The sequence below is a fragment of the Panthera uncia genome (genome assembly GCF_023721935.1).
Source record: "Panthera uncia isolate 11264 chromosome B2 unlocalized genomic scaffold, Puncia_PCG_1.0 HiC_scaffold_24, whole genome shotgun sequence".
In the NCBI taxonomy this organism is placed as follows: Eukaryota; Metazoa; Chordata; class Mammalia; order Carnivora; family Felidae; genus Panthera; species Panthera uncia.
In genome coordinates, this window is record NW_026057580.1 from 82,239,348 (window position 1) to 82,265,968 (window position 26,621).

Sequence of the window (26,621 nt, forward strand, 5' to 3'; positions counted from 1 at the left end):
CGTGCCCCAAATTGATCTTTTATCTGTTTCCATGCCCCCAGCCCACACCCAGCCTGCCCGCTTCACGTCCATCGTATCATATCTGTGGTGTCACCCTCCACCTGGCCCCTCAAGCACATATTTGGAGGGCATTCTTCATCTTCTGTCATGTTGTCTATGCTGAATGAGTCACCAGGTCTTGACTCATTTGCCTAAATATTTCTTGAATGCATTCCCCCGTCTTTCTGTGTTGGATTCTGCTGCCTAAGTGTGGGTCCTCCTCTTTGAACTATTGTACCGTCTGTCATTTCTTCCCAACAGATCTATTTCATGCTGTTCTCAACCCTCTCGAGTCCATCCTTACAGCCTGGGTGTATCACACTCCCTCATGTAAAATGCTCTGCAACTTCTTTCATGTACATCAGGGATGAGAAAATTGCTTTTATCTCATGTTGATCAATTCAGTAATGTCTGTAGCGAGCGCAGCACGATTTGCTTCGTGACATCTGACATAGGAGCAGCAAAGGGTGGGCGGCACACAATTCATAGCTAGGATTAAGATCAAGATCTTTGGTGTGACATAAAAAGGCCTGCCATGACCCTAATCCTGCCCATGTCTTCATCCTCACCCCACCATTGCCCTGCTTCGCATTTAATCCTGGAGCAGCAGGGAAATATGTGTCCTACTAGGAAAAACACAGGAAACCCTTCAAGTAGGAAACCCATACTCATCCTTCAAATCTTGGGGTGCATGGGGAGTGTGTGGGGGGGGTCCCTGCCTGAGGCTGAGTATTCTTCCTCTGGGCTCTAGGAGCACCTGTGCCACCGCCATAGCTGTCGGTGTCCCATTGACTTGACATCCTAAGCATCTCCCTTGTAAGACAATAAACTCTGTTAGGGCAAATATCGTGGCTTATGTATCTGTGGCCTCTGATTTTTATCACAGTGCCTTCCATCGAATATGTATGTGAATTAAATTGTCATTGAAGGGGCCCCTGGCTGACTTAGTGGAGCATGTGACTTTTGATCTCGGGGTCGTGGATTTGAGCCCCACATTGGGTGCAGAGATTACTTAAAAATGAAATCTTAAAGAAAAATTGTTCATTGAATTGAAATGAATTAGCAAGTAATTTTGATCGATGAACATTCTTTGCTTTAACTTTGATACCCCTTAGGATGAGGGGACAGATTTTAGGAAATGTTAATGCTTTGCAGAACATTTAGGTTTGTGAATCAGGCAGTAAGTAGACATTGGAAATTTTGAGCAGGGGAGTGGCATGATGAAAGTGGTGTTTAAGGAAGATTGATCTGGAGACAACCTTTTATTATAGGTTTAAGCCGCTCCTGGGAAGCATAGGTGAGGATAGCAGGGTAGGGAGAGGGAGAGGCAGAGCAGGCATTTAAAGCCATTTTGAAGAATAACTTCCTGAGGCTTTGTATTTTCATTTCCACATTTGCTCAAGTGGGATGTAGTCACTGGCATGTTTCCGAAAATAAAATGGAACACTGATGTTATTTTTAAAGAAAGAACATTCTTGTAAAACACCTAAGTGATCCATTTTTCAAAATTATGTATGAGACATATTCATTATTAATTACTTGTAAAAAATGATTATGAGTTTGTAAATGAAAAAAAAAATAATTAGATTCTGCAGAGGCAGCCTAAAATCTTCAAAAATCAGTGGTTTTCCTTTTAGCACATTTTGAAATAATTGTTGATTATGAGGAAAATACTTCAGTTTATTTTCCTATCTACCTTTTATGTTAGTTTAACACCTCCATTCTAATTGTGGGTTTTTATTACCCTCCATGAGTATTTGCATTTCGTGTATTACTAACATGACTGCATTTTATAGCTTAAAGTTTATCTTCTGTTTGTGGTGGGGCCATGTATCTTCACTCTGCTTTCTTCTTCATACTGGCTATTACAACCTTCTTAATTTATAGTCACTTTGTTTTTTTTTTTTATTGTAGGGTTATGACTCACTGATTAAAAAGAAGGACTTTTCCAAATACTTTGCATTTTGATTGTATATTATGGATACCAAGGAAGAGAAGAAGGAACGAAAACAAAGTTATTTTGCTCGGTAAGCATTGCTTTGCAAAATTATCAGTACTTTAAGAAAATGTTTGAGAGAAGACTTTGTCCTCAAGTATGACTTGGCATTCTGTGTTTTGTAAGTGTTCATAAACAAAGCAGGCAGCCAATAGAAGTTAAATATGCTTTGTGTCATCCTTTTACTTGCTTACAGTAGAGGAGTAACATTTGGTTCTTGTCTTTCTGCCTTTGACAGTTCTCTCAGGCCACTGTTGCTCAGAGAATCTAACTGTCATTATGCACTGAGCTGCACATTGCTCAGAATCCCCACATTTAGCATCCTATATTGAATTTTAGATCCTAAATGCTTAGTTCCTGCTGCTTGGTAGCTTGATTGGTTTAGTAACTGAAAATCTATGACATCTTGAAAGCTTATTGCCTTGTTAGGAGTCTGTTACTAAAAAGTATTTTTGTGGATAGATGGAATGGATGCATTTCCACCATTGGAGTTTGTGTCATTATTAAAGCTGAACTCATCTAACATACAGTCGTTTGTTTGTGAATAGATATAATCTGGTTTTTATGATCGGTTACTCTTTATAGATTTAACCATATATTGGGCAGCTACTCTTCATAATAAAATGAATGATACGCTAAAACACCATTTTGACAGAAAGAATGTTTTCAAAGTGAGTCTCACTCAAAGTGAGAACACATAGGTTTAAAATTATCATTATGGTTAGGACATCTGGGTAGCTCAGTTGGTTAAGTGTCTGACTTGGGCTCAGGTCATGATCTCGCCGTTTGTGGGTTTGAGCCCCGCATCATGCTCTGTGCTGACAGCTCAGAGCTGGGAGCCTGCTTCAGATTCTGTGTCTCCCTCTCTCTCTGCCCCTCCCCTGCTCACGCTCTGTCTCTCTCTCTCAAAAATAAATATAAAACAATTTTTTTAACTATCATTATGGTCTCCTAAGTTGAAATATTTTTTAAGAACTGAATTCAGCCTCACCACATCCTCTGTCTGTGCTTGTTAAAGAGGCATTTCTTGTTTTCCAAATGTAAGCCTTGGAAACTGAAAAACAGTTTTTTGTTAGGTTTTTAACCCAGAAATTAAGCTAGGTTTTACTTTATTTATTTATTTATTTATTTACTTACTTACTTACTTACTTATTTTAAGAAAGGGCCTCGAACTCACAACGCTGAAATCGAGGGTCACATACTCTATCGACTGAGCCAGCCAGGCACCCCTAAGCTAGGTTTTAGATTGTTAATAGGAAAATAAAGGCGATGAACATTTAAGGAACTACTATGTGCAAAGTACTTTACTTACTATTTTGTTTTTCTTCACAGGAAACCTAACCTAGGTTTCCCCCTATTTTACCAATGGAGTAACCAAGATTCGGAAAGTATTTTGACCATTTCATGCATTGAAGAGTTACTATTCAAGTATAGCATTGTTCCCAAAAGGTGTGCTCCAGTTAGTAATAGTAAAGTATGAATAAGAGTTTTTGGAAGGCAAGAGTTAAATGACTAATTGCAGTGAAATGTTTTCCACTATTAAGACTACAGAGAGTAGCAAGATAGGGGAAGGAAGAAATCAGGCATCTAATGAGTGAAACATTAAAAAGAGGGCACTTAGAATAAATAAGAACTATATAGCAATTTTAAAAAATGTGTTATTTTGAGATAATTGTAGATTCACATATAGTTGTAGGCTATACTACAGAGAGATATCCTGTGCGCTTTATCCAGTTTCTACAATGGTAACACTTTATGTAACTATCCTATGGTATCACAACTAGGAAATTGACATTGATGCACTCCACCAACTTTATTCAGATGTCACCAGGTTTACAAGCATTCATTTGTGTATTTGTATGTATTTAGTTCATGTAATTTCATCATATGTATAGATTTCTGTGGCCACATCAACGATGAAGATACTGATCAAAAAGATCTCATGTGCTACCCTTCTGTAGCTGTATTCACTTCCTTCCCTATACTTGCTACCCCTGACAACCACTGATCTGTCCTCAGTTGCTGTAATTTGTTGTTTCGAAAATATTATATAAATGGAATCATAATATGTAACGTTTTGAGATTAGATTTTTTTTCGCTTAGTGCAATTCTTATGTTTTATACCCCATTAAGACTGCTATAACAAAGCAGCACAGACTGAGTGACTTACAAGTAACAGAAATTTATTTCTCAGAGTTCTGGTGGTTGGAAGTCTAAGACCAGGGTTCCAGGTTCTACGTCTGGTGAGAGCCCTCTCTATGGTTCATACAAGGCCATCTTCTTGCTCTAACCTCACATGGCAGATGGAGCAAGGAGCCTTCTCATACCTCTTTTATAAGGGCACTAATCCCATCTGTGAAGGCTGAATCCTCATGACTTAATCACCCCCAAAAGGCTCCACCTCCTAACACCATCACGTTTGGCATTAGGTTTGAACATACACATTTTGGGGGTACACAGACTTTCAGACTTGAGGTCTGTCCAAGATGTTGCATGTATCAATAATTTGTTTGTTTTTATTGCTGAGTAGTATTCCATGGTATGCATATCTCATAATTTTCTGACTATTCACCCACTGAAGGACATTTGGTTTATTTCCAGTTTGGAGCTATTACAACTAAAGCTGCTGAGATAATTTGTGTGCAAGTTTTTGTGTAAATACAGGTTTTAATTTTTCTGGGATAAATGCCCAAGAGTGGAATCGCTGGGTCAGATGTGACGTGCATATTTAATTTTGTAAGAAACTGCCATATACTCTTTTCCAGAGTGTCTGTACCACTTTACCTGCCTTCCCATCAGCATTGCGTAAATGACCCAGTTTCTCCACAGCCTCATCAGCATTTGGTATTGTCACTCTTTCTTATTTTAACCATTCTGATAGATGTGTAGTGGTATCTCCTGGTTTAATTTGCATTTCTTTAGTGACTGAAGAATCTGAACATCTTTTTGTGTGCTTATTAGTTATCTATCTATCATCAGTGCAATGTCTTTTCATTTCTTTTGCCTGTTTTCTTATTAAGTTTTGAGAGTTCTTTATGCATTCTAAATACTAGTCCTTTGACGGATGGTTTATAGGTATTTTCTCCCAGTCTATAGCTTTTGTTTTCATCTTAGCAGCCTCTGTTGGAGAGCATCAGTTTTTACCTTTGATGCGATTCAATTTATTAGTGTTTCCTTTTATGGATTCAGCTTTTGGTATCAAGTCTAATTCTTTACCTAGTCATAGGTCCTGAAGATTTTCTTTTGTCTTTTTTTTCTTAAAGTTTTATACTGTTATGTTTTATATTTGTTGGTCATCCATTTTTTAAAATTTATTTATTTTTGAGAGAGAGAAAAAGCAGGGAGGGGGCAGAGAGAGAGGAGGCAGAGAATCCCAAGCAGGCTTCCCACTCTCAGTGCAGAGCCCAGTGTGGGACTTGAACTGATGAACCGTGAGATCATGACTTGAGCCGAAATCAAGAGTCTGACAGTTAATCGACTGAGCCACCCAGGCATCCCCTCAGCCATCCATTTTGAATTAATTTTTATATGGGATATGAGTTTGATTCAAAGTTATGTTTTTATTTTTCTGCCTATGGATACCCTATGTAGTGATTTCAAAGCTGTAGTGACTTCTAAGTTTAAATCTAAACTGATTCCAACGATGAGGGTAACTAGTGGCTCACAAGCAATCTGCTCAATGTTAACCACCTCTCATTACAATGCAAGATGAAACCCTTCTGGAAGAACAGCACAGTTTTTTCAGCTCAAAAATGTAAAATTTAATTGTCATGCTTGCCTTGACCTCTTGTGAGAAGTATTCTAACAATGAAAAGGAAAACATAGCCAAAAATTAAGTATGACCTTCAGAGCATAAGGATAACAGGCCAAGAACAAAAAGTCAGGGATGCTATTCTAACAGCACATTAACATGATTAGTTACTGGGAAATGAGAGAGAGAACAAACAAACTGTAGTTTAGTTGTTACAATGCTTTGGTGGCCAAAAATGGTCAAGCTATTAAAGGCAAAAGGCAAACCAAATAGCCCTCCATTATCAGAAAAGAGCCAACCAAAGTTATAAATCTTTTCAAATGCTTTCTGACTGAACTATGGAATTGCCATAATGTGGAATTCCCAATAGGACCCACTTGAAAGTCAGTTTCTGACAACATAGGGCTGATTTCTCTGGAGCAGTGTGCCTATGGGCAGTCCAGGCAAGATTTCCACAGCAGACTGTAAAGTCAGACCAAGGGTAAGGCTGAATTGATGAACTCCCACTACCTTACACAAATCTCTACTAGTGTGCAGAGTATATCAAAAGGAAGATTTGTCCTTATTTCTACCTATTACCATAATATGTTTCTGAAACCCTAAAAATTTTAAATTTTAAATGTTAAACTCTGTTCCCCTCCCTCATCCCTTTTCCCTTCCATGTAATTAAATAGCCTCTGTTTTCTGTTTTCTTGGTGTACTATTTAACCATATCATTTCATAAACGTTGTATGGTTGTGTTTGGTAAATAATCCTTACTCTACCTCCTTTGTTGATGTACCTCTCCCTCTCTCTGAATTTAGCATCAAACAAAGTTAAGTTTAACAGACCATATTTTAATAATTTTAGACTGAAATTAGTGATTTGAGGATCACCCATTACTTCCTTTTTTATAATTTATCTTGAAATGTGCCTATTTAACTCTAAATGGAAGGGTGAATTAGCATCACTAGTAGGTAGATTTATTCTGGATGAGTACCAAGGAGTTTTCAGGATCTCCTGGCCCGGACCCACCTAGTTTTCAGATCTTTGGTGGTGTTTTATACCAGTTGTCTATTCCAGATCGAATGATTCATGAGACCTTTCCCCATGCTTCTGCAAAGAATTTGTGTATACAAAATTGGTATATTATATTTGTGTGTATTAATTCCTTGATACATGACATATCTTGAAAGCAAATGAATTATTAAAGCAAATTATACTCCCTGTGTTATGTGGAGTCATCATTATTCACTGTGGCCTCTGTTCTCCCTTCCCCTTCGAGTTAGAATGTAGGTATTTTCTTCAATAGTGCCACACAGAACTCTTCCACATTGTCTTTGACATTAGTTAGCTTTTGCAGAATTTAGAACCCATTTATTGATTTTTGTGCAGGTCCTTTTATGTTCTTTGTGTGTTTGAACACTTTTTAAAAACCTAGCTTTCAGGATTGAGGGTTAATTTAGGATATCAACAATCTATTTTCAGTTAACCCGAAGTGGTATTTTGTACATTTACTTTTCCCCTCTGATAAGGTCTGACAGGCCTTGTGAATAGGCACTGAGCAGTAGAGACCAGTAGACTCTGTGTTGTTCAGACAAGTCCCTCTTCCCTAGACTTGCTGGCCTCTTCCCACTCTTTCCTGCTTCTCAGGAGAGGCAGAGATCCTGCTGCCACTTGCTGTCTTCTAACCCACCACCTTCAGAGCCAGTAGTGTGAAGCACGGAGGGGAATGACACTCTTCTTTCTGCCTCACTCTCCCACCCCAAACCCTGAAGGGTGCAGGATGCCGAGTGAGCTCCGACCCCCACTCCTCTGACACCCCTGGCTTCCATCCCCAACCTCTACCCTGGTGGTTCTTCATCCTTGAACCTCTGACCCATCAGCAGAACACCTAGTGTTTGAAAACCAGTCTAGTAAATAACCTTGGCCAAGTTTTCTAAATTTCACCCTGCATTTCTTGTTGTTAAGTGTGGCTAATAATAATCCACTAACAAAATGGCTGTGATAGAAGGAAACTTCCCAGCCTGAACCAAGGAGATGAAGTCCAAAGGAGGAGGACCACAGTTGAATCAGGTCTGGTCCTTGTCTACACTGATTGAGGTTTGACCCCTTCTTCTAGGGAGGAGGATTTGGAGTCTGATATTGGAACCCACTGGATAGTCTTCTTATTAAATATGCATAATACGTTGTGTGGCTCCTTCTTCCAAACAAAACCAAACCAAGATAGCTGTGAAGATTAAAGTAACATATGCAGAATGCTGGGCACAGTGCGTACTCAGTCACCTCTGACTCTAGCTTCTGTGCTTACCTGCACCTCCATCTTCACCCGGAAATCCTCTTCTTGATACCCCACTCATCCCATGAGCTGCTCTTGTTGTTCAAATTGGGGAGGCAGGAGGAATCATAATGGTCCACAGTGGAATCACACAAACGTACGTTGTTCTCAGCACAGCCAGGTTCTGGAATGGTATAAAGTGGAATTACATAGTCCAAAGGGCTTTGAGAATTCTAGGGCACTCTCTTTATTTCAGAGTAGGAGCCCAAGCCTATGAGGGGAAATTGTCAGTGATCTGCTGGGCTCACAGCAGACCACTTTATGTATATTTACTGGTAATCAGAGCCTCACCACTTGGGTTTGACACACTCTTATGTCTCAGGCGTACGTGCCACAGACACCAACCCCTCAGCCTTTAGAGTGGCCGGCTACGCAGGACCACATAGGCTGGTCACCTTTCGCCATGAGTAGCATCTTACTCCAGGGTGCAGTGTGAGTACTGTCCTCTTCTGTGCATGCTTTCCTGTGAAAAAGGTTGGGAAAACTGGTCCACGTTACCTTCACACCAAGCCTCTGATACATAATTTTCATATCCAAATATGATTTGCCTGCTATGGAAATTTAGACTCAGAGAAGTTGAATAAATTTTAGTGAGATTATACAACAGGCAGGTGAGGCAGGATTGGAGCCCAGCTCTGTCCTTCTTCAACCACAGCTTACGCTCTGCAATACTGCCCTTGGCAGTGTGGCAACTTAGTGGTACGTCGGGCCCTGTAGAACACAGGTCGGTTCACAGCATTGTGAATTAATGTGCAGAAGTACATCCTAAGTTCTAAGTGGCCTTTTTAAAAACATTTTAAGAAGTTTGTGTTTATTTATTTTGAGAGAGAGAGACTCTCCAGAGGGCTCTGTATTGTTAGTGAGGAACCCGACACAAGGCTCAGTCTGAAGAACCGCAAGATCGTGACCTGAGCCAAAATCAAGAGTTGAACACTCGAATGACTGAGCCACCCACGCTCCCCCAAATGACCTTTAAAAAAACAAAACAAAACTTGTTTATGGCTTGAGGACATTCCATACTACATCTTGTCAAGTTTAACATCAGAGTATTAACCAACTAGGGCAGTAGGAAACATGTAGTCTGGATATCCCACCCATGTAAGTCAGGGTTTTACATTGCAGATATCCACGTTACTCGCTAGGTTTGCTCTTATCTGAAAAGAGTAGTTGCCTATGATAGAAATGAATGCAGAAATACATTTGGACAGAAAAACCCAGAATGCCCTTTTGGGCAAGTAGAGTCTAAGATCCAGTGGTAGGTGTCAACTGGATGGGTCTGGTTGGTTGATGTGCAGCATTGCTGAGGATACAGAGAGGGCTCCCCTTCTCTAGCCCCACAAAGGCTGTCTTTGAACTCGAGGAAAGAGCTGCCACTTTGTGGTATGCCTGTGCTAAGAATGAATATACCACATGGGTGGAGTGGTGTGATGTGAACTCTTGCCCTTCCTTTAATTAACAGTCTGTAGATTGTTTTTTCCTGCTGGCCAAGGACCGTTAGAGTAGAACCTTAGTGTGTCCAAGATTTGTGGAGAAACTTTCTTATTACCAGTAGTTGGATTCAGATATTCAGTCATAATGCAGGTTTTAATTGAGTTGGTACATGAAAAGCAAATAGAACTGTTTTAAGTGTTGGTAAGTGTTAACTCTGTACTGGCTTCATATTTGGTTAATATTTTATTCTCTCAGTTTCTCTCTGTCTAGTGATCTAATAAAAGTTGATAATAATAACATTTTTTGGCACTTTACAAAGTACCTTCATGTGCATTCTCTCACTTTATTTCACAATGATCATATGAGTAGATATAAATGCAGATGATGGATCTGTTGTTTGGGAGGTTAAATACCTTGCCTCAAATCACTTAGCCTTTAAATCGACGATCTGAGCCCTGAATCCCAGTCTACTTTGTCTGTATCACTGATTGTTTTTCTTTATTCCATATTTCTCAGTTTACATTGCCTTAAGCATTAATTTGTACTTTGAGAGGGGGATTAGAACATGTTAGTAGCATCATAATGTGGTAAGTAGGGAAAATTGTACATGGGTTTGGAAGTGTTTTAGTTGGTTTTACTGGAAACCATATTTGATTTCAGTTTCTAAGAACCATCCAAGATGGCTGTTGCCATTAGTGCCTGTAGTGATCCACAGCACTGCCCAGGGACACTTTCCGTGTGTGATATCCATAGCTCTTGTTTATGTGTTTGCACTCAGTCTCCCCCCAAATGAGCCATCTGGAAGGGTGGGACTCTGCTATAGGTCAGTGCTCCTTCCATGTTACATTGTTAAATAAATAGTGGTTGGCATGTAGCAAGTTTGTTAAGTCTTTTTTGACCAACTGAAAGACTGAGAATATTTAAAACGGCTTTTTTAATGTAGAATGTAAGTGGTTTGTGAGCCTTAATTTATCTTAGAGATTAAGAATATTTTTAAACATTTTGTATAAAAGAGCAGCTTGTGCTTTATTTGAAAATATTACTAATTACCAATTAAACTCTTGAATGAGCTGTAATGTTGTTTAAGCCTTATGTTTCCTATTATTTTGATTGAGTTCAGATCAAGCAGCTCTTAAGAGAACATTTACATATCGCTTGTCATTCATTAATGGGAAAAATATCCATGGTCAAGTTTGAGCTGCTGATGTTTTTAGGAAATCATTAACTTTTTTCTACAGATTAAAGAAAAGGCTTATGAACATTTAGACATTAACAGATAGAGTCATGCTTTTTTGCTTTGTTTTTAAGGAATAGGCAGTTACTTGATTTAATTCCATGTAGTATACTGCTTTTCAGGCTGTAGGTTACAACCCATCGGGGCATCTTGAAATCAGTTTAGTGGATGAGAACCAGCATTTTTTTTTTAATGGAATGGAAGAGAATAGATTAGTCTGGACTAATGCTAGACTGAATATAAAATATCAGAGTGCATTGTAGGTAGTCAAAATCAATAATATTTTATGAAAATTTTGTTTTAAATATATACAAGTATACATATATCTTGAATCACAGTTTACAATTATTTTTTATTGTGGGCCAAAAGATCTGTGGGATCAAAAGAACTCATTGTTTTAGAAGAGTCTTTGGAGGTTAGTATCCTGAGAGTGAGGTTATTTTTCCTCTTTGAACAACAAATTTCTTTGAAAATTGTTGATCTAATACATATTAGCTAATTATTTAAAGACAGCTGTACATAAAGTACCTGTTATATAAATATATTTCCCCCCAGTGCAGTGTAATGGCTCCCTATAAAACTAATTTCAAGGATCAGTGACAAAAAAGCATGTGTCCTCTTCCTTGAAATCTCAGGCTAATCTGGATTGTCCTAGATTCTGGAGTGAGACCCAGTGAAGCTGTAACCTAACAAAACCACCAAATGGAACTATTTTGATTATGAAGCCTGGGGAACTTTTGTTTGTGGGCCTCCAGTAGGTTTCTCCTCTGTAGAACTATTTACTGGCTGTGGGGCCTTGGGTATATTTTTCTCTAAAATGAGAATAATAACAGTAGAACCTACCTCATGATATTGTTGGAGGACCTACTGAATTAAAATACATATATAAAGTCTTTAGAACAAGTTCCAGTGAAAAATAAGACCTAATAACATCAGAGCATGCTGTCTTAATGAGGAATATAGGAATAAATGAGAAAAAGAAAGAATAAATACACAGGCTTAAATTTTCAGGGAGTTTATATGTCCCTTGAAACTTGTCCATAAATATGCTGTGGCTACAGCCTTCAGTGAAAGACCCAAGACTCTAGACACAGATAAGACCAAAGTCCTCGAAAAAGTAAATGATTTAAGCTGTCCGCCTCATTTTTTAATGTTGCTGACAGTTGGGGAAGACTTCAACTGAACTAATTTCTGAATTTGTCTGAAATTTGGCACTGTCTCAGCTTGAGACAGTTTGGCACAAGCCTTTGAAAACTTTCATTATTGCTGGTACAGTGACTCTTCAGTGTGCGAAAATTGAGTTCTGAACCAGAAAATGCTTTTTGCTCGCCGCTCTGGAGCTTCCTAGCTCATGCGTGGACTCCAGTTGTCGGTTATTTTAGTAGGAATTTTTCTTTCTTTTCCCCTGAAACTCGTATCTGAAAATTCCAGCAGTCACCCCTTCTACCCTCATAAATCAAATGCTAAGTACGTATCTTCCCACACATCTTCCCAGATTAGTCTTCCTAAGACACAGTTCAGATGTGTCACTTCTGAATCTCAAATTCGTCTCTCAAATTCGAGACCATATGGCTCATTCCTACCTTTCTGTCTTTATGTCCTACTTTGATTTTCTGTACATGTCTTACACATTTGTGTAATAAACTTTGCTATCACCATCTTCTCCCTATATGCAGTGACAGCAAACCCATCTGTAATTGTGACACTGTCTCCTTGACGCTTTTCCTGTTTCATTTAATTCTTAACCCCTACACACACACACACATACACACACACACACACACACGTAGATGTGCCCTCCCCTGCCGCTGGACTCAGAGGGCATTGATAGGCCTCCTAATGCCTTCTCTTGACGTTCTTCGTACAGTCTGTCTTTGAATGTACCCATAACGCTGTCATCTTCTCTACTTTATTTGTTGTTTTTGTCCGTTCTTTTTCATTTTTATATTCCTGACAAGGTCTAGCTTTATGCCCTGCATCTAACAGTCATTCACTGTGAATGGTAGCTAGCATTTGTTGAACTGTGTAACAGAGACACATATGTGTATTCATGTAATCTTCTGATTACTCCATGAGGTAGGTCCTGTTATTCTAATCACAGATAAAGTTGCTAAGCTTTATTATAGATGTTGTGGAATTTGCCCACAGTCACATAGGACCCAGGTCACATAGGATCCAGGACTCAACCCTGTTGTGCTAGACCTCACAGCCCATACCTATAATCATTATACCATATTCTTCATTAAACTATGTTGAATTGAATTTATAGAATTTTATCAGTTATCCATGGGAGGATAAGTGAGACTGATTTAAAGATTAAATATATTAAAGTACTAAAGTGGAATTTTCTTTTTTCTTTTTGTTTCAAGTCTATTTATTTATTTTGAGAGAGAGGGAGAGCAAGTGGGGGAGGAGCAGAGAGGAGAGAGAATCCCAAGCGGGCTCAGTGCTCTCAGCACAGAGCCTGACATGGGACTCAATCTCAACGAACTGTGAGATCATAACCTAAGCCGAAACCAAGAGTCAAGCGCTCAACCGACTGAGCCACCCAGATGCCCTAAACTATTATTTTTGGGGATTTTCAATGCAAAATTGTTTTTAGGAACTTTGGAACAAACTAGGGAATCTCTGGTCTTTCAAGGGAACTTTGAAAATCTCTACATACCAACAAAAATGCCACCAATCTCCTGACCTTTCTATTTTTGGGGATGTGGCAAGAAGTCCCCTATTATTTCCTCTCTAGATGCATAGTTAGAGGTCCTAACAAGCTGAGATGCTCTTTGCTTGAGCCCTTTTGTTGTAAAGATGTGTGGTGCTTAAGCCATGGGTCATGTGTTTATGCGTTTTTACTTCCCTTTTCCTTCATTGACTGGTTCGAGTAAAGTTTGCATAAACAAAATGGTTGATGCCCTATATTTTTTTTAACTCATTTAGTGATATACCAGTGAATTTGTAGCAGCCCTGTCTACTTGTTCTAGCTTTTTCTTTCCCACACTTAAATGAAATTGGTAGCAAAAAGGGTAACAGGCCAAGTTTCAGAAGAGACCAAGCAAGACACATGGTTCACGGTTTGCAGTGTGATCCAGCAGCAGATTAAGCAGACCAGTGTGTTAGTACCATTGAGGATGAATCCAAGTGTCCTTGAAACAAAAAGGGAAGATGAGTTAGTCGGATTGGGAGAACCCTAGGTCTCCTCCCAAAGCAAGGCAGGATTTAGCTTCCGTTGAAGCAGAAATTAGTGGAGAGCAAAAAGGAGGTCTTTCCTCGGTGGTTCCGTTACTAGAATGGTGTACCTTATTTCACTTGGAAAAAGAATCAAAGATGACTTTGAGGTGGGCCTAACATGGACTGAAATGAGAAATGTAACTTGTTGGTTGTGAGACAAATTGTTTAGGTGTGAACATAGCATATGAAGAAGATATAGAAGAACAAGAACAAGAAAATGGATTACATCTATTATTTTATTTTTAAAGTTTATTTTGAGAGAGAGAGAGAGAGAAAGCATGAGCAGGGGGAGGGGCAATCCCACGCAAACTCTGCACTGTCAGTGCAGGGCCAGATGTGGGGCTTGAACTCATGAACCATAAGATCATGATCTGAGCTGAAGGCAGACGCTTAACCAACTGAGCCACCCAGGCGCCCCTTGTGATATGTCTGACTTTTAAAATGGTATTTATTAGTTTGTATTTATGGAATACTTGACAGACTAGATGACCAAAATATGATCATGTGAACTTAGGAAGCACCTAAGTTACAGACGAGTTATTCATGCTTTAGATATTCTTTTCTATACTACAAACAAAACAAAAACCAAAAAATTGGTTATATTTCTGAATCACTCTACAGCATTTAAAATATAGTTTGCATATGTATTTTCAAGAACACATGTATCATACAAAGTAGGACAGACTTAAAATTGATTCCAATTTTGAATAGGTGGCATGATTTAACTCACTGTCAAGGATGGTTAGAGCTAAGTCATTAATCATTTTATTAATTTTTCCTGTGTCTCTGGGACTATGTTACTGTCCATTATGACATCCATGGTGCATATTCTTCACAATTTAGAGCTAGAAGAGGTTTTGGTTTAGAAGTTGTATAATATATAATTTAAAGCAGATGAATTTTGATATTCCAGATTAATTTTGTTAGCACAGCAGAAAGCTAAATGGTAATTTGGTTATTTCATTTTCAGAGGTAATTGAAGCAGATGCTGGTGAGGTCACTGGGGACTGAGTCATCTCCATTTCAATGGCTCCATCATTTTTTTTTTAAGTGTGTGTTGTGGGGGATGTTTCCTTTTACTTTGCTAAATCAACTATTTTTACTCGATAATGAGAGAAATTTAATTTTTTTAACCACAGTCCTGAATGTATATTATCAGGATTTCAGAACATTTTTCCTTTATAAGAGTAAATGTATTTTATTTTTATTTATTTTTTTAAAATATTTTCAACTTCCTAATTATATCTTTCCTTTTATTTATTTATTTATTTATTTATTTTTAATTTTAACATTTATTTTTATTTTTGAGACAGAGAGAGACAGAGCATGAACAGGGGAGGGGCAGAGAGAGAGAGAGACACAGAATCTGAAACAGGCTCCAGGCTCTGAGCGGTCAGCACAGAGCCCAACGCGGGGCTCGAACTCACGGACCGTGAGATCATGACCTGAGCCGAAGTCGGATGCTTAACCGACCGAGCCACCCAGGCGCCCCGAGTAAATGTATTTTAAAAGTAAAAACAAGTAACATATACATACTATATATATGTCAACATATAACTTTTTCTTTTATAAGAATATATGGATTTTTTTAAGCATAAAAATTAGTTATAAACACACATATTTAATCTAAGCTCAATTTGTGCTATCTTAACAGGTCACTGAAAACTTAATATTATAAAATTAATTGAGTTATGAACGTATTCTACATAATCTTGACTTTCTTCCTGTTTTTTTTTAATGCACAGAAAGACCTTTTTCTAAGTTTGAATAAGTGCTCATTTTGGTTTTTATATTACCTGATGCAAGTAGATACCTAAGATATCTCTCAGTTCTTTGACTTACTCAAATGTGAGACTTTATTAAAGTCATATAATGTTTATCCTTGGGTTTGAAATATATTCTGTGTTATGGCGAGAAACTTGTGCATGGCTTATATTCAGAAAGACCGTACGTGCCTACACGAGTTAAGCCCAGAGGGTAGCGTGGTGAACATAATGAACATAACAAACGTGGGGCTTGTTCTTACAGAGATTACTTTTCACATAGACATTAAATATGGAAATATAAATGCATATGTCATTAGAAATTTCAGAGTTTGCCATGAGGGAAAACAACAGGATGTTCCAAAGAATTTTAAGGGCAGTATCCATTTTAGATAGGAGTGATATTCAAGGAAGACTTCTAGAGAATAATGATATTTGAGCTGATCTTGGTATGGGCAGGATCTGTCAGATGAAATGTGTGTTTAAGAGAAGGGCTGGGGAAAAACAAATGGAGGGGACTGTTTTAAGTACAGGAAACACTTAGATTCAAAAACCTTAAGTGGGGAGAAGGCATGGCAGATTCCTGGGTCTGCAACAAGGCCAGTGTGGCTGGAACAGAGTGCTTTAGGGGAGGATTGCACAAAAAGGGTGGAGAAGTGGGGCAAGTCACGCGGGGGGTTGTTGGCCAAGTTTGGGAACTGGGATTAAGCAACCAGAGGAATAGAGATGCCGTTAAATGAAATGGGAAAACTGGGAAAATAACAACTTTGAGTGGGAATCTCAAGAATTTAAGTTTGGATGTGTTCATTTTGAGATGCCTATGAGACATCCAAGTGGAACCAGTAAATGTATAGTTGGGTATGTGTACCTGGAATGAAAGCAGAGTGGTCTGGGCTGAGATAGAAATTGAGGCGTTCTTGGGCCCAGCCAGCAGGTGAATGGATGAGATCATATAGGGAAAGAATGTAACGTGAAAAGAGAACAGAACTTAGGAATGGGGAACAGAATTGAGGAACTCCAACATTTAGTGGTCTAGTAGGATGAAATCCAAAAGAGACGGAATTACAGCAGCCAGGAGCAAAGAGCAAGCATTTCAAGAAAGAGAGAATGGTCATGAGAGTTGAGAGGTAAATTGAGATGAGGACTGAAAAGTATCCATTAGGTTTGGCCACTTGGATGTCACTGATTGAATGAAAACAGTTTCAGTGCAGTAGTGAGGGAAGCCAGTGTAATATAAATGGGAAGTAAGGGAATGGACATAGAGCTTCTAGGCAATTCTTCTGGGAACTTGGCTGGGAAAGGAAGCCAAAAATTAGGATCATGGCAAGAGGGAGATGTGGAGGTCAAGGACAGCAAGTTTATAAAGATGGAGGAGGAAGAGAAGTAAAGCATTTTGTCAGTTAATGGGGATGGTCCATCAGAGGTGGAGGGGGGGATTCCTCAGAGAGGCCAGCTTGATGTGTGACCCTTATGTAAAGTCATGAGGACATTAACAAAGCAATAAAGCAGGAGATGAGCCAGGCCAGGTTGCCTATACACTGTCCATCCAGGGTCTATAACATGTTTAAAGTTATACTTGTATATATTGGTGGTTCTACCCTCTTCTTTGCTGATTCCTCACTCTATGCCAGGAGGTTTACAAATATGACCTCACTTCATCGCCATAATAACCCATGAGGTGGATGGTGGTATTTTCCTATTTGACAGGCAAGAGAACAGGCTTAGAGTGCTCTAGTAACTCCCCAAGTTACACAGCTAATAAGTAATGGAGTCAGGATTTCTTCCTTCTGTGTTTAACTCTTAGGCCTTTATTAACTACTACTTCTATACTGCCTTCCAATAGTATAAAAATAATTAGAACAATTCTATTCCATATTAGAAAATTTCAATTGTAGTATATTCATTTAGAAGTTTGTAGAAATTTTGTCATAATTTTTTTAACAGTAATGTGTCCTCTTTTGTAATATATGTCAAAGGGTAGTTGGAGAATTCCTCAGTGTTTAAGGCTTTTTCTTTATTGATATGAATTTAAAAAAGAAACTATAAGTGACTGGGTTTTAAAAGATTGCTGTTTAGTGGGGCACCTGGGTGGCTCAGTCGGTTAAGCATCTTATTCTTGATCTCGTCTCAGGTCATGATTTCACAGTTCATGAATTCGAGCGCACATGGGGCTCTGTGCTGGCAGCTCAGAGCCTGCTTGGAATTTTCTCCCCCTCTCTCTCTGCCCCTACCCCATTCATGCTCTCTCTCTCTCTCTCTTAAAGTAAACAAATAAACTTAAAAAAAAATCTTTAAAAATAAAATATTGGCCTTTTGGGGCACCTGGGTGGCCCAGTCAGTCAAGTGTCCAACTCCTGACATCAGCTCAGGTCGTGATCCCAGGGATTGTGGGATCAAGCCCTGCATCAGGCTCCTCACTGAACATGGAGCCTGCTTAAGATTCTCTTTCTCACAGGGCGCCTGGGTGGCTCAGTCGGTTAAGCGGCCGACTTCGGCTCAGGTCATGATCTCACGGTTTGTGAGTTCGAGCCCCGCATCGGGCTCTGTGCTGACAGCTCAGAGCCCGGAGCCTGCTTCAGATTCTGTGTCTCCCTCTCTCTGACCTTCCCCATTCATGCTCTGTCTCTCTCTGTCTCAAAAATAAATAAATGTTAAAAAAAAAAGTTAAAAAAAAAAAGATTCTCTCTCTCCCCCCCCCCCCGCCCTGCTTCCCTGCTCACGTGCATGTTCTCTCTCTCTCTCTCAAATTAAAAAAAAAAAAATACTGGTGTTTTAATATAACTTTTCTGTTATAGGTGAGCATTAATCGTTCATGTCTATTTTAAATGAAGAATGCTAATCTTAATGCTGTGGGAAATGACATCTGTATAGGAACTTGATGCGCAGTATGTTTGATGAGAGCAGCTACTGTTCTGGAGTTGCCTGTTGTAGTATCCTCTTCTCTGCACAGAAAGCAAGCCATTAGCAAATCTTCCTGCATTTTCAAGTAAACATTGTGCAGCAGAGTGGTTATGTCTGCACAGCTCTGATAACAGCTGTTAAATTTCTTTTCCTGCAATCAGAATTCTAACGGCAGTCTCCAAGACCTTTTTTGAGTGCAGTGTTTCACAATGACTTAATTTTATAGGCACATCAGATGAGGAACTTTAGTCCCTCTCTAGCAGTGGGTGTGGGGTGTAGAGGAACTAGGTAATGTAGTCATTAGGTAATGCCCGGGGAGCCTGGAAGAAGTGATGGAGAGATTAGAAAGAAAAGAGCATTTTCTTTAGTAAATGTCAATTCATGTTGGCCTGACATGTCATTTTTCTTCTACTCATCTTCTTGATATGGGCATCATTTCTAATTTCAGAAGCATAAAATCTTTTTGCTGAAGGGTTAAGGTCATCGGGGCCACCATGCCAAGGACAGAATCTCCACTGCATCTGACAAATAGGCCTTTTCCAACCTGGATTTGAACTTTTCCAGCAATGGGGGTGTCCCAAGGACTCCCAAGGCTACTCATTTCTTGATTGAAAAGTTTTTGTTAGTAGAAATTTGTTTTCAAGTTTTTAGTTAAAATTTATTTTTTCAACTTATTCTACTTATTGTCAATTACTTAGGATCCACACAGAATAAATAAAATCCTCTTTTTATATATTATCATTGTATATGTTTGAAGGTAACATCATTTTCTTCTTGAACCTTCTCTTTTCCATGCTAAATATTCTAAGTTTTTAAATCTCTCCATCTAAGACAGGTTTTTGATTCTTTACTACCTCGGTTTGGTCTGATTAATGCATTGATAGGAATATTACTTGTTATCCTTTTATTTTTGTTAATATAGCATTATATTGTATTAGTTTGTTGACAACAGTTGTATTCACACTGAGGGAAAAAAGTTTTTTCCCTTGTGAATTAGAGTTTTAATTTTATCTTGTTTGTTTTCCAGCCATTATTCTAATTTTCCAGAAATTTTGAAGGCTGATTTTTTACATCAAACATATTTCCTGTCCTTCCTATCTTGGATCAGATATACAACCTGAACAGCATGCTTTTTGTGTCCTTATCCAAGTGGTTGATGAAAATGCTGAATTGGAAAGCTGTGTGCATTATGGCACATTAGTATCATTGGTGGATTAAGTAATTATCTTTAAGTCTTTCAACTTGCTATAAATCAACTTGCATAAGTTCACTTAACTGAATTCTCTGTTTCCATCTTTTAATAAGGTAGTGTCAGACATTTTCAAGGGCCTTAGTGAAATCTTGATATACTGTACCTTGTGTCATGCCCATTGACATGCCAAATCTAGCAATACTGTTAAAAAAAAAGAGAATTATGTTAGTTTTCACTCATTTTCGTATACCCATGGTGGTTCCCAGCAGTCAACAATTTATCTTCAATTAATCACAGAAGATTTGTCTAATATCTGTCAGTTTATTTTTCAGGGAGTCGTTATCAAGCTGCTCAGTGTACTATTTCTAGAATATGTTTTTTTTTTCTTTTGAAAACCAGAATTTTTTTTCCCAATTCCAGTCTTTCTCTATGATTCTTCAGAGATTACTGGCAATGGTTCCACAACTCAGGGAATTGTTTCTTATAGGGCTAGAGACTTCATCCAGGATTTCATTTTCTTAGCTGTGATGCTTTATCCTTTTTAGTTTTTCACTTAGTCTCTTTGATAGAGCTGCAGCATTGGAGTGGACTAGGTCTACTTTCTCTCTCTTCTAAGTTGACTTCATCCAGCGTGCCATGGCCAATGGCTGTATTGCTTCTTGCAGCCTCATTCTCTCAACATCCCTAAAATTTCCTTGTGAATTTTTCCTTTGCACTGATTACAAACATCAGCTCATTCTGGGCTTCAGATTTCCAGTGTTCTTACAGTTTTCTGTCTTTTGCTTGTTGCTTTTGCTTGTTGCATTTTGTGCCTCTCTGCCACCTTTTGTACGTGCCCACTGAAAACTTGAGCTCATTGGGACACATTTATTTCTTGAGATGCTTTCTGCTTTGCCTCTTCAACAGACCCATTTGTGATGGAGTTGACAGAATTTGTTTTAGAAGAACATATCACCCTTGAACCATTTTCCTTTTAGAATCTGCCCATGAGATCATACTTGTCTGCCCTTTCCTTCAGCAGACATTTGTGGGTTCACCCGTATGTTGGATCTAAAAAACAAAACAAATGAATAAACAAACCAAAAGCAGAATCAGACCTGTAAATACAGAGAACATCTGTATGGTTGGTTATGGTTGGTTGCCAGAAGGGAGGACGGTGAGGGGCAGGGCAAAATGGGTGAAGAGGAGTGGGAGATACTGGCTTCCAGTTATGAAGTGAATAAGTCATGGGAATAAAAGGCACAGCTGGGAAAGATAGTCAATGATATTGTAATAACGTGTATGGTGACAGATGGCAGCTACACTGGTGGGGAGGGTAGCATAACATATAGAGAAGTTGAATCACTGTGTTGTAATCCTAAAACTAATGTCACATTGTGTGTAACTATATGCAAATTAAAACATTTAAAAAAACATATTTGTAGGAATATACAGTCTGGTATAATAACAGGATGCTTATAAAAGAAGTAACAATGGGATAAATACCGGATAAGGTGACTGCCAAGTGCTAAGAGTATGGAGCAGTGAAAGTGACTGTCCAGAAGAGCCTGGGCATCATCATAAAAGAGGTGACATTGTGCTGTCTTCAGATGCCATGAAGAGAGAATGAAGGAGGGAAGTTTCACACAGAGGGGAGACTGTGTATGGATGCATGATCACATGAAAATACATGGGATTTACCTGTGACTGGGACACTGAGAGAAAGTCCTCATATTCTTTAAGAGCAGCCTATCATTTGGGTCCATTCTTTCTCACTGTCTGTTGTATACTACCATATCTTCCCTCTGACTTACAGTCATAATCTTCAACTGGAAGGTGAGGGGAAAATATTGTTGACCCAAATCTATAAGATTTCTACCTAGAACTTCAAAGTCCTAGAGAGTCATTTTCATATTTCTTCTATTGGGGCTCAGTCCCTTGACCAATAACTGGATCAGTTACTGTTTCTTGACTGGTGGTTTTGATAATCCTTAGGATGTTTTCTGCCACTTTGTTAATTTCTGTGCTAAACCTAATTCTACCAGGGTGAATTTTTGTTGCTTTTATTCCCCCAAACAAGGAGCTGCCTAATACCTAACTCTTTTAACTATGAAAAGGATCAGCAAAATAATTACTAAATTAATTTTATTACTTCCCGGGCAAGCGCACACACACCAGTTATTTGGTTGTGCTACCTAAGGACTGAAGTTTGCACCCTGGATAGTAGGAATGAGTTCCATAAGCCCACAAACGATTGGCTCTGGCCGGTCCCATTTTCCATTCCTCAGTAAAGATCCCTCATTTATGGCCCATGAGGGTCAACACACCAAGGATGCTCAGAGTTCACAACTTCTTATCAGCTTTGGTGGGTAGGCTGCTCTAAATCACAGTCAATTTATAGTGAAACTCAGCACCAAGTTTACTTCCTGGGGAAGTGCTACTGTGAGTGGGAAGTTCTTTGGCAGGTCTTATGAGGGACTGCTAGGATCTCTCAGGTGCCCTTATTTTCCACGGCCTCTGGGGCAGATCTGACATCCGTGGGACGCCATCACGTTGTTGTACCCCGGCATGACCCCGATCCTTATTTCTCCCCGCCACGTGTCCCACCTGCCAGAATTCTGTTACTGGTTTCCGTTCTCTCTGGAGCTTTGGAATAGTTTTCTTTCTTGTGTCTTACCAATTATTTTCCAATTCTGGAAATTCTGTTTAAGGCAACATTTATGTTTTTCAAAATAAAGTTTCTGCTCCAGTCGGTGTTACCATAGAGTCAAACTGTTGGCTCTAGAAATCTGGCGATTTGCTCATATGAGGTCACATTATTAAGTGATTCTCATAGTTTAACCTCATTGAAGGGAAAATAAGAAATGGGAAAAAAAAATCAGAAACCAGGAAAGATAAATGTGCTTCTAGTGAAGGTCACATACATACACACAAAACAATTTAGTTGATTAGGCAGACAACTAAAATTCTCAGAAGAAATAAGCAGGGCTGGTCTTTTTTTTTTTTTTTTAACGTTTATTTATTTTTGAGACAGAGAGAGACAAAGCATGAATGGGGGAGGGTCAGAGAGAGGGAGACACAGAATCCGAAACAGGCTCCAGGCTCTGAGCTGTCAGCACAGAGCCTGACGCGGGGCTTGAACTCACAGACCGCGAGATCATGACCTGAGCTGAAGTCGGCCCCCCGACCGACTGAGCCACCCAGGCGCCCCCAGGGCTGGTCTTTTATGTCCATCAGGATGGAGGCAGGAAGTTGCTTTGGGGGCCTTAGTCCCTTCTCCCAGTGCCATTGTGGTCAGCACTCCCCACATGCCACCCGCAATAAACAAGCAGTCCTGATTTAAAAAAAAAAAAAAAAAAAAAAGGTATACTTGCTTAGCAGATGCAGCTTTAAGGCAAGGCCCAGAACTTTCCCTAACCCCTCCAGATCTCAATTCTGTCCCTTACTTCCTCTTGGAGAAATTACAGACTGGCCACTAGTTTAAGAAAGGCCTTCTTGCCTCTGTGTCTTCCTTCCTTTTTGTTGGCTCTACAAAATTGTTTCCTCTGAAAAATAATAATGGAACTTTTTTAAAAAATGGCATGTGAAGTTGTCACTGTATTTTAAAAATCATACTGCATGCAAAAAGATGTTTTTGTAGGCAGATAAGCAAGAAATGATAAAAAAAAACTTTTAAAATAATGTGTAATTTGATACACAGAGAAGTATTAAAAGAAACATGTGGGTGGCTTATTTTCGTTTTTGTTTTTAGTAAACGCAAATGTTTGACTAACCATGGAAAACTCTCATGAAATACTTATTTGTGTGTTTGAAATCGCCACTAGGTAAAACTAACGTGACTTAAAAATATAAATAATACTTATTAAATACATGTGGACATAGTATAGTCCTCTGCACCTATAAGAATATTGTAAGAAATTTTATTTTTAACTTAAATAAAATTTTTTTTAATGTTTGTTTATTTTTAAGAGAGAGCATGAGTGGGGGAGGAGCAGAGAGAGAGGGAGACACAGAATCCAAAACAGGCTCCAGGCTCTGAGCTGTCAGCACAGAGCCCGACACGGGGCTCAAACCCACAAACTCTGAGATCGTGACCTGAGTCGAAGTCGGATGCTTAACTGAGCCACCCAAGGTGCCCCAGAAATTTTATTTAAAATAATGAAGAATCTTGTTCTTTGAATAATCAATACTCATATGATTTAGATTTCTTAGTTGTTTATTTTTATGGAATTTAATGCTAGAAAGTATGTTAAAAACTACTTAAGCTAATTTCTCGGCAGTTACTGAGCCTTCAGAGGTGGTTATTTAACTGGTGTTAGTGGCTAGTTAGGGCATCACTTAAACATTCATTCAGCATGTATATTTTGCTTCTGGTGTGTATCCTGAATGCTGTGCTAAGCACTGAGTATATAGTGATGTATAACTAAGACAGACACTGTCCCTTCCCTCAGGGAGCTTATATTCTATGGGGAGAGCCAGATATTGAACAGCTAATTACAGTAGTGATGATTCCATTAGACTATTGATAAGTGCTACAAAGAAAAATTAATGGCAGCATAGAGACTTTCGCAGGAAGACCTGACCAATTCTGAGGATCAGGGAAGAAGCTGATGAGGAAGTAACATTTGACCTGATCTCTGAGGGATGGTAAGAATGAACCAGTTGAAGGGTGATGGGATGCATTTTTGGCAGAGGAAGCTGCATGAATAAAGGCCAGAAGGTAAACTCAATAGGAAATAACACTGGTGGAATGTGGAGATTGAAATGGAGCAGGATCCAGGGTCCAGGTTTCTACTTAAAACAGCTGAGTGGACAGTGGTTTTCCAGTAAGGTACGAGACACCTCAAGGAAACCAGGTTTGGGGAGGCAAATGGCAGGCTTGGTTTGGGTCATCTTAAATTTGGTGTGCCTCTGGGAAGAGTAGGGTTTTGTGGAACAGGTGATTGTATACAAAGAGGAGAAGCTCAGAGCACAGTTTTGAACTGGGAAGTGTAAAGTTGAGAGGCATCAGTTTAAAAATGGAAGCCATGACCATGGGTCTTCTAAGAGAGTGTGAAGAGAGAACTCCCAACCCTGCCCCATCCCTAATCTTCCCCATCACTATGGGTACATCTACCCCTTGGCTTAAAGTGAAAAATATGAGTTGGTTTTAATCTTCTTTCCCTCACCTTCCATGCCTAATTCATTAGCAAACTCTGTTGGCTTCACTTCCAGAACATAAGCTAAATTTGTTCACTTCATCTCCTCATCTCCTCTCTCCTGGATAGCTGCTGTAACCTTCAGCTGGTCTCCTAGCTTCTACTCTTCCCCTTTGCAATCCATTCTTCACATAGGAACCAGAGAAAAACTTAAAAAAAAAAAATTTTTTTAACATTTATTTATTTTTGAGACAGAGCGAGAGCATGCAGGGGAGGGTCAGAGAAAGAGGGAGATGCAGAATCTGAAACAGGCTCCAGGCTCTGAGCTGTTAGCACAGAGCCCGACGCGGGGCTCGAACCCACAGACCACGAGATCATGACCTGAGCCGAAGTCGGACGCTTAACCGACTGAGCCACCCAGGCGCCCCAAAACTTTTAAAATACAAATCAGATCATCTCATCCTCTGGATTAAATGTTTCTTGTGGCCCTTGAAATAAAATCTAAACGCTTCACATTGGTACAAAGCCTGCACATGTCAGCCCCTGCCTACTCCTCTGATCTTATCAGTGTTCACCTGGGCACCACCTCCCAGTGGTCTTCCTTCTTGAACAGAAACCCAAGGGGATTGAGATGGCACACAAACACCAGGAGGGTGTGGTTTGGTGTCCACAAAGCCAGAAAATGTCTGGTTGGTAGTGTTGATCACAGCTGAAGGGTCAAGTGAGATCAGAGTTGGAAAATGTCCACCAAGGCCTGCTAGCCCTTGCTCTGCTAGCCCCTGCTCGTGGCTCTCTCTATTCCTGCGGCACCCTGTATGGGGCATTTCCTGAAGTCACCTGCTCTGTGACTGCAGCGCCTTGGCGTGAGTGTGTAATTCCGTGCCACCAAGGAGTTTGGAGTCCTAACTGGTCAAGGGAACAGCACAGTGAAGCATTGTTCTCACTAAAATAGAAAATAGAGACTAGAGGGACAGACGATAAATGAGAAAGAAAACAGTTTTTACTGATTGCAGGGCTCACCCATTTTTTCATGATTTAAAGCAACAGTAAGCGATAACGATAAATTCAAACTGTAAAAGGGTGTAGTGTAAATAAATGATTTTTAAAGCCTTCTGACCTTTTCTCCTTTTCTCTCCTGCAATTTCCTTTCCCCAGAGGTCACCTGGGTGATAGGATCATATCGATCCTGTTATAAATATTCATGCATATATAATTAAGTTTCCTCCTCCATGCCTATAGATTCCCATTGTTGCTCTTCAACTTCTTTTGTTTTTACTTAATGTTATACGTAGACGTATTTTTATGATGATTCCATATTTTTTGCTGTGACAGTGTTGCATTGAATTGCATTATGTTTATGTACACAATTTATACACACACACACACACACACACACACATACAGGTTTGTGTACAGTTAATTTTTAGATAGTTATTCCAAATTGCCCTCCAAGAATTATGTCCCAGCTTGCATTTGTACAAATAGTGTTTTTGGTGGGATGTACCATTTTGCTGTAGACACATACTTTTAAAAGGTTGCTACTTTGGGGTTGTCTTGGTCTACATCAGTTTTTCGTTCTTCCTTTCTTCCTTCCCATTTCCTGTCTTTTTGTCTTTCCTTACTTTTCTGTCTTCCTTTCTTATTTTCCTTCTTTC

General features: G+C 39.2%; 1 protein-coding gene across 2 annotated transcripts in view; it reads left to right on the top strand.

Moving 5' to 3' along the window:
* NCOA7 (nuclear receptor coactivator 7) overlaps window positions 1–26,621 on the top strand; it is a 154,003-nt gene that overhangs the window by 22,818 nt on the left and 104,564 nt on the right. For both annotated transcript variants that reach the window (XM_049654302.1, XM_049654303.1), the window contains exon 2: window positions 1,954–2,066. In XM_049654302.1, the coding sequence (XP_049510259.1) occupies window positions 2,017–2,066 (50 nt within the window). In that variant the 5' untranslated portion in view covers window positions 1,954–2,016. The remainder of the gene's footprint in view (window positions 1–1,953; window positions 2,067–26,621) is intronic.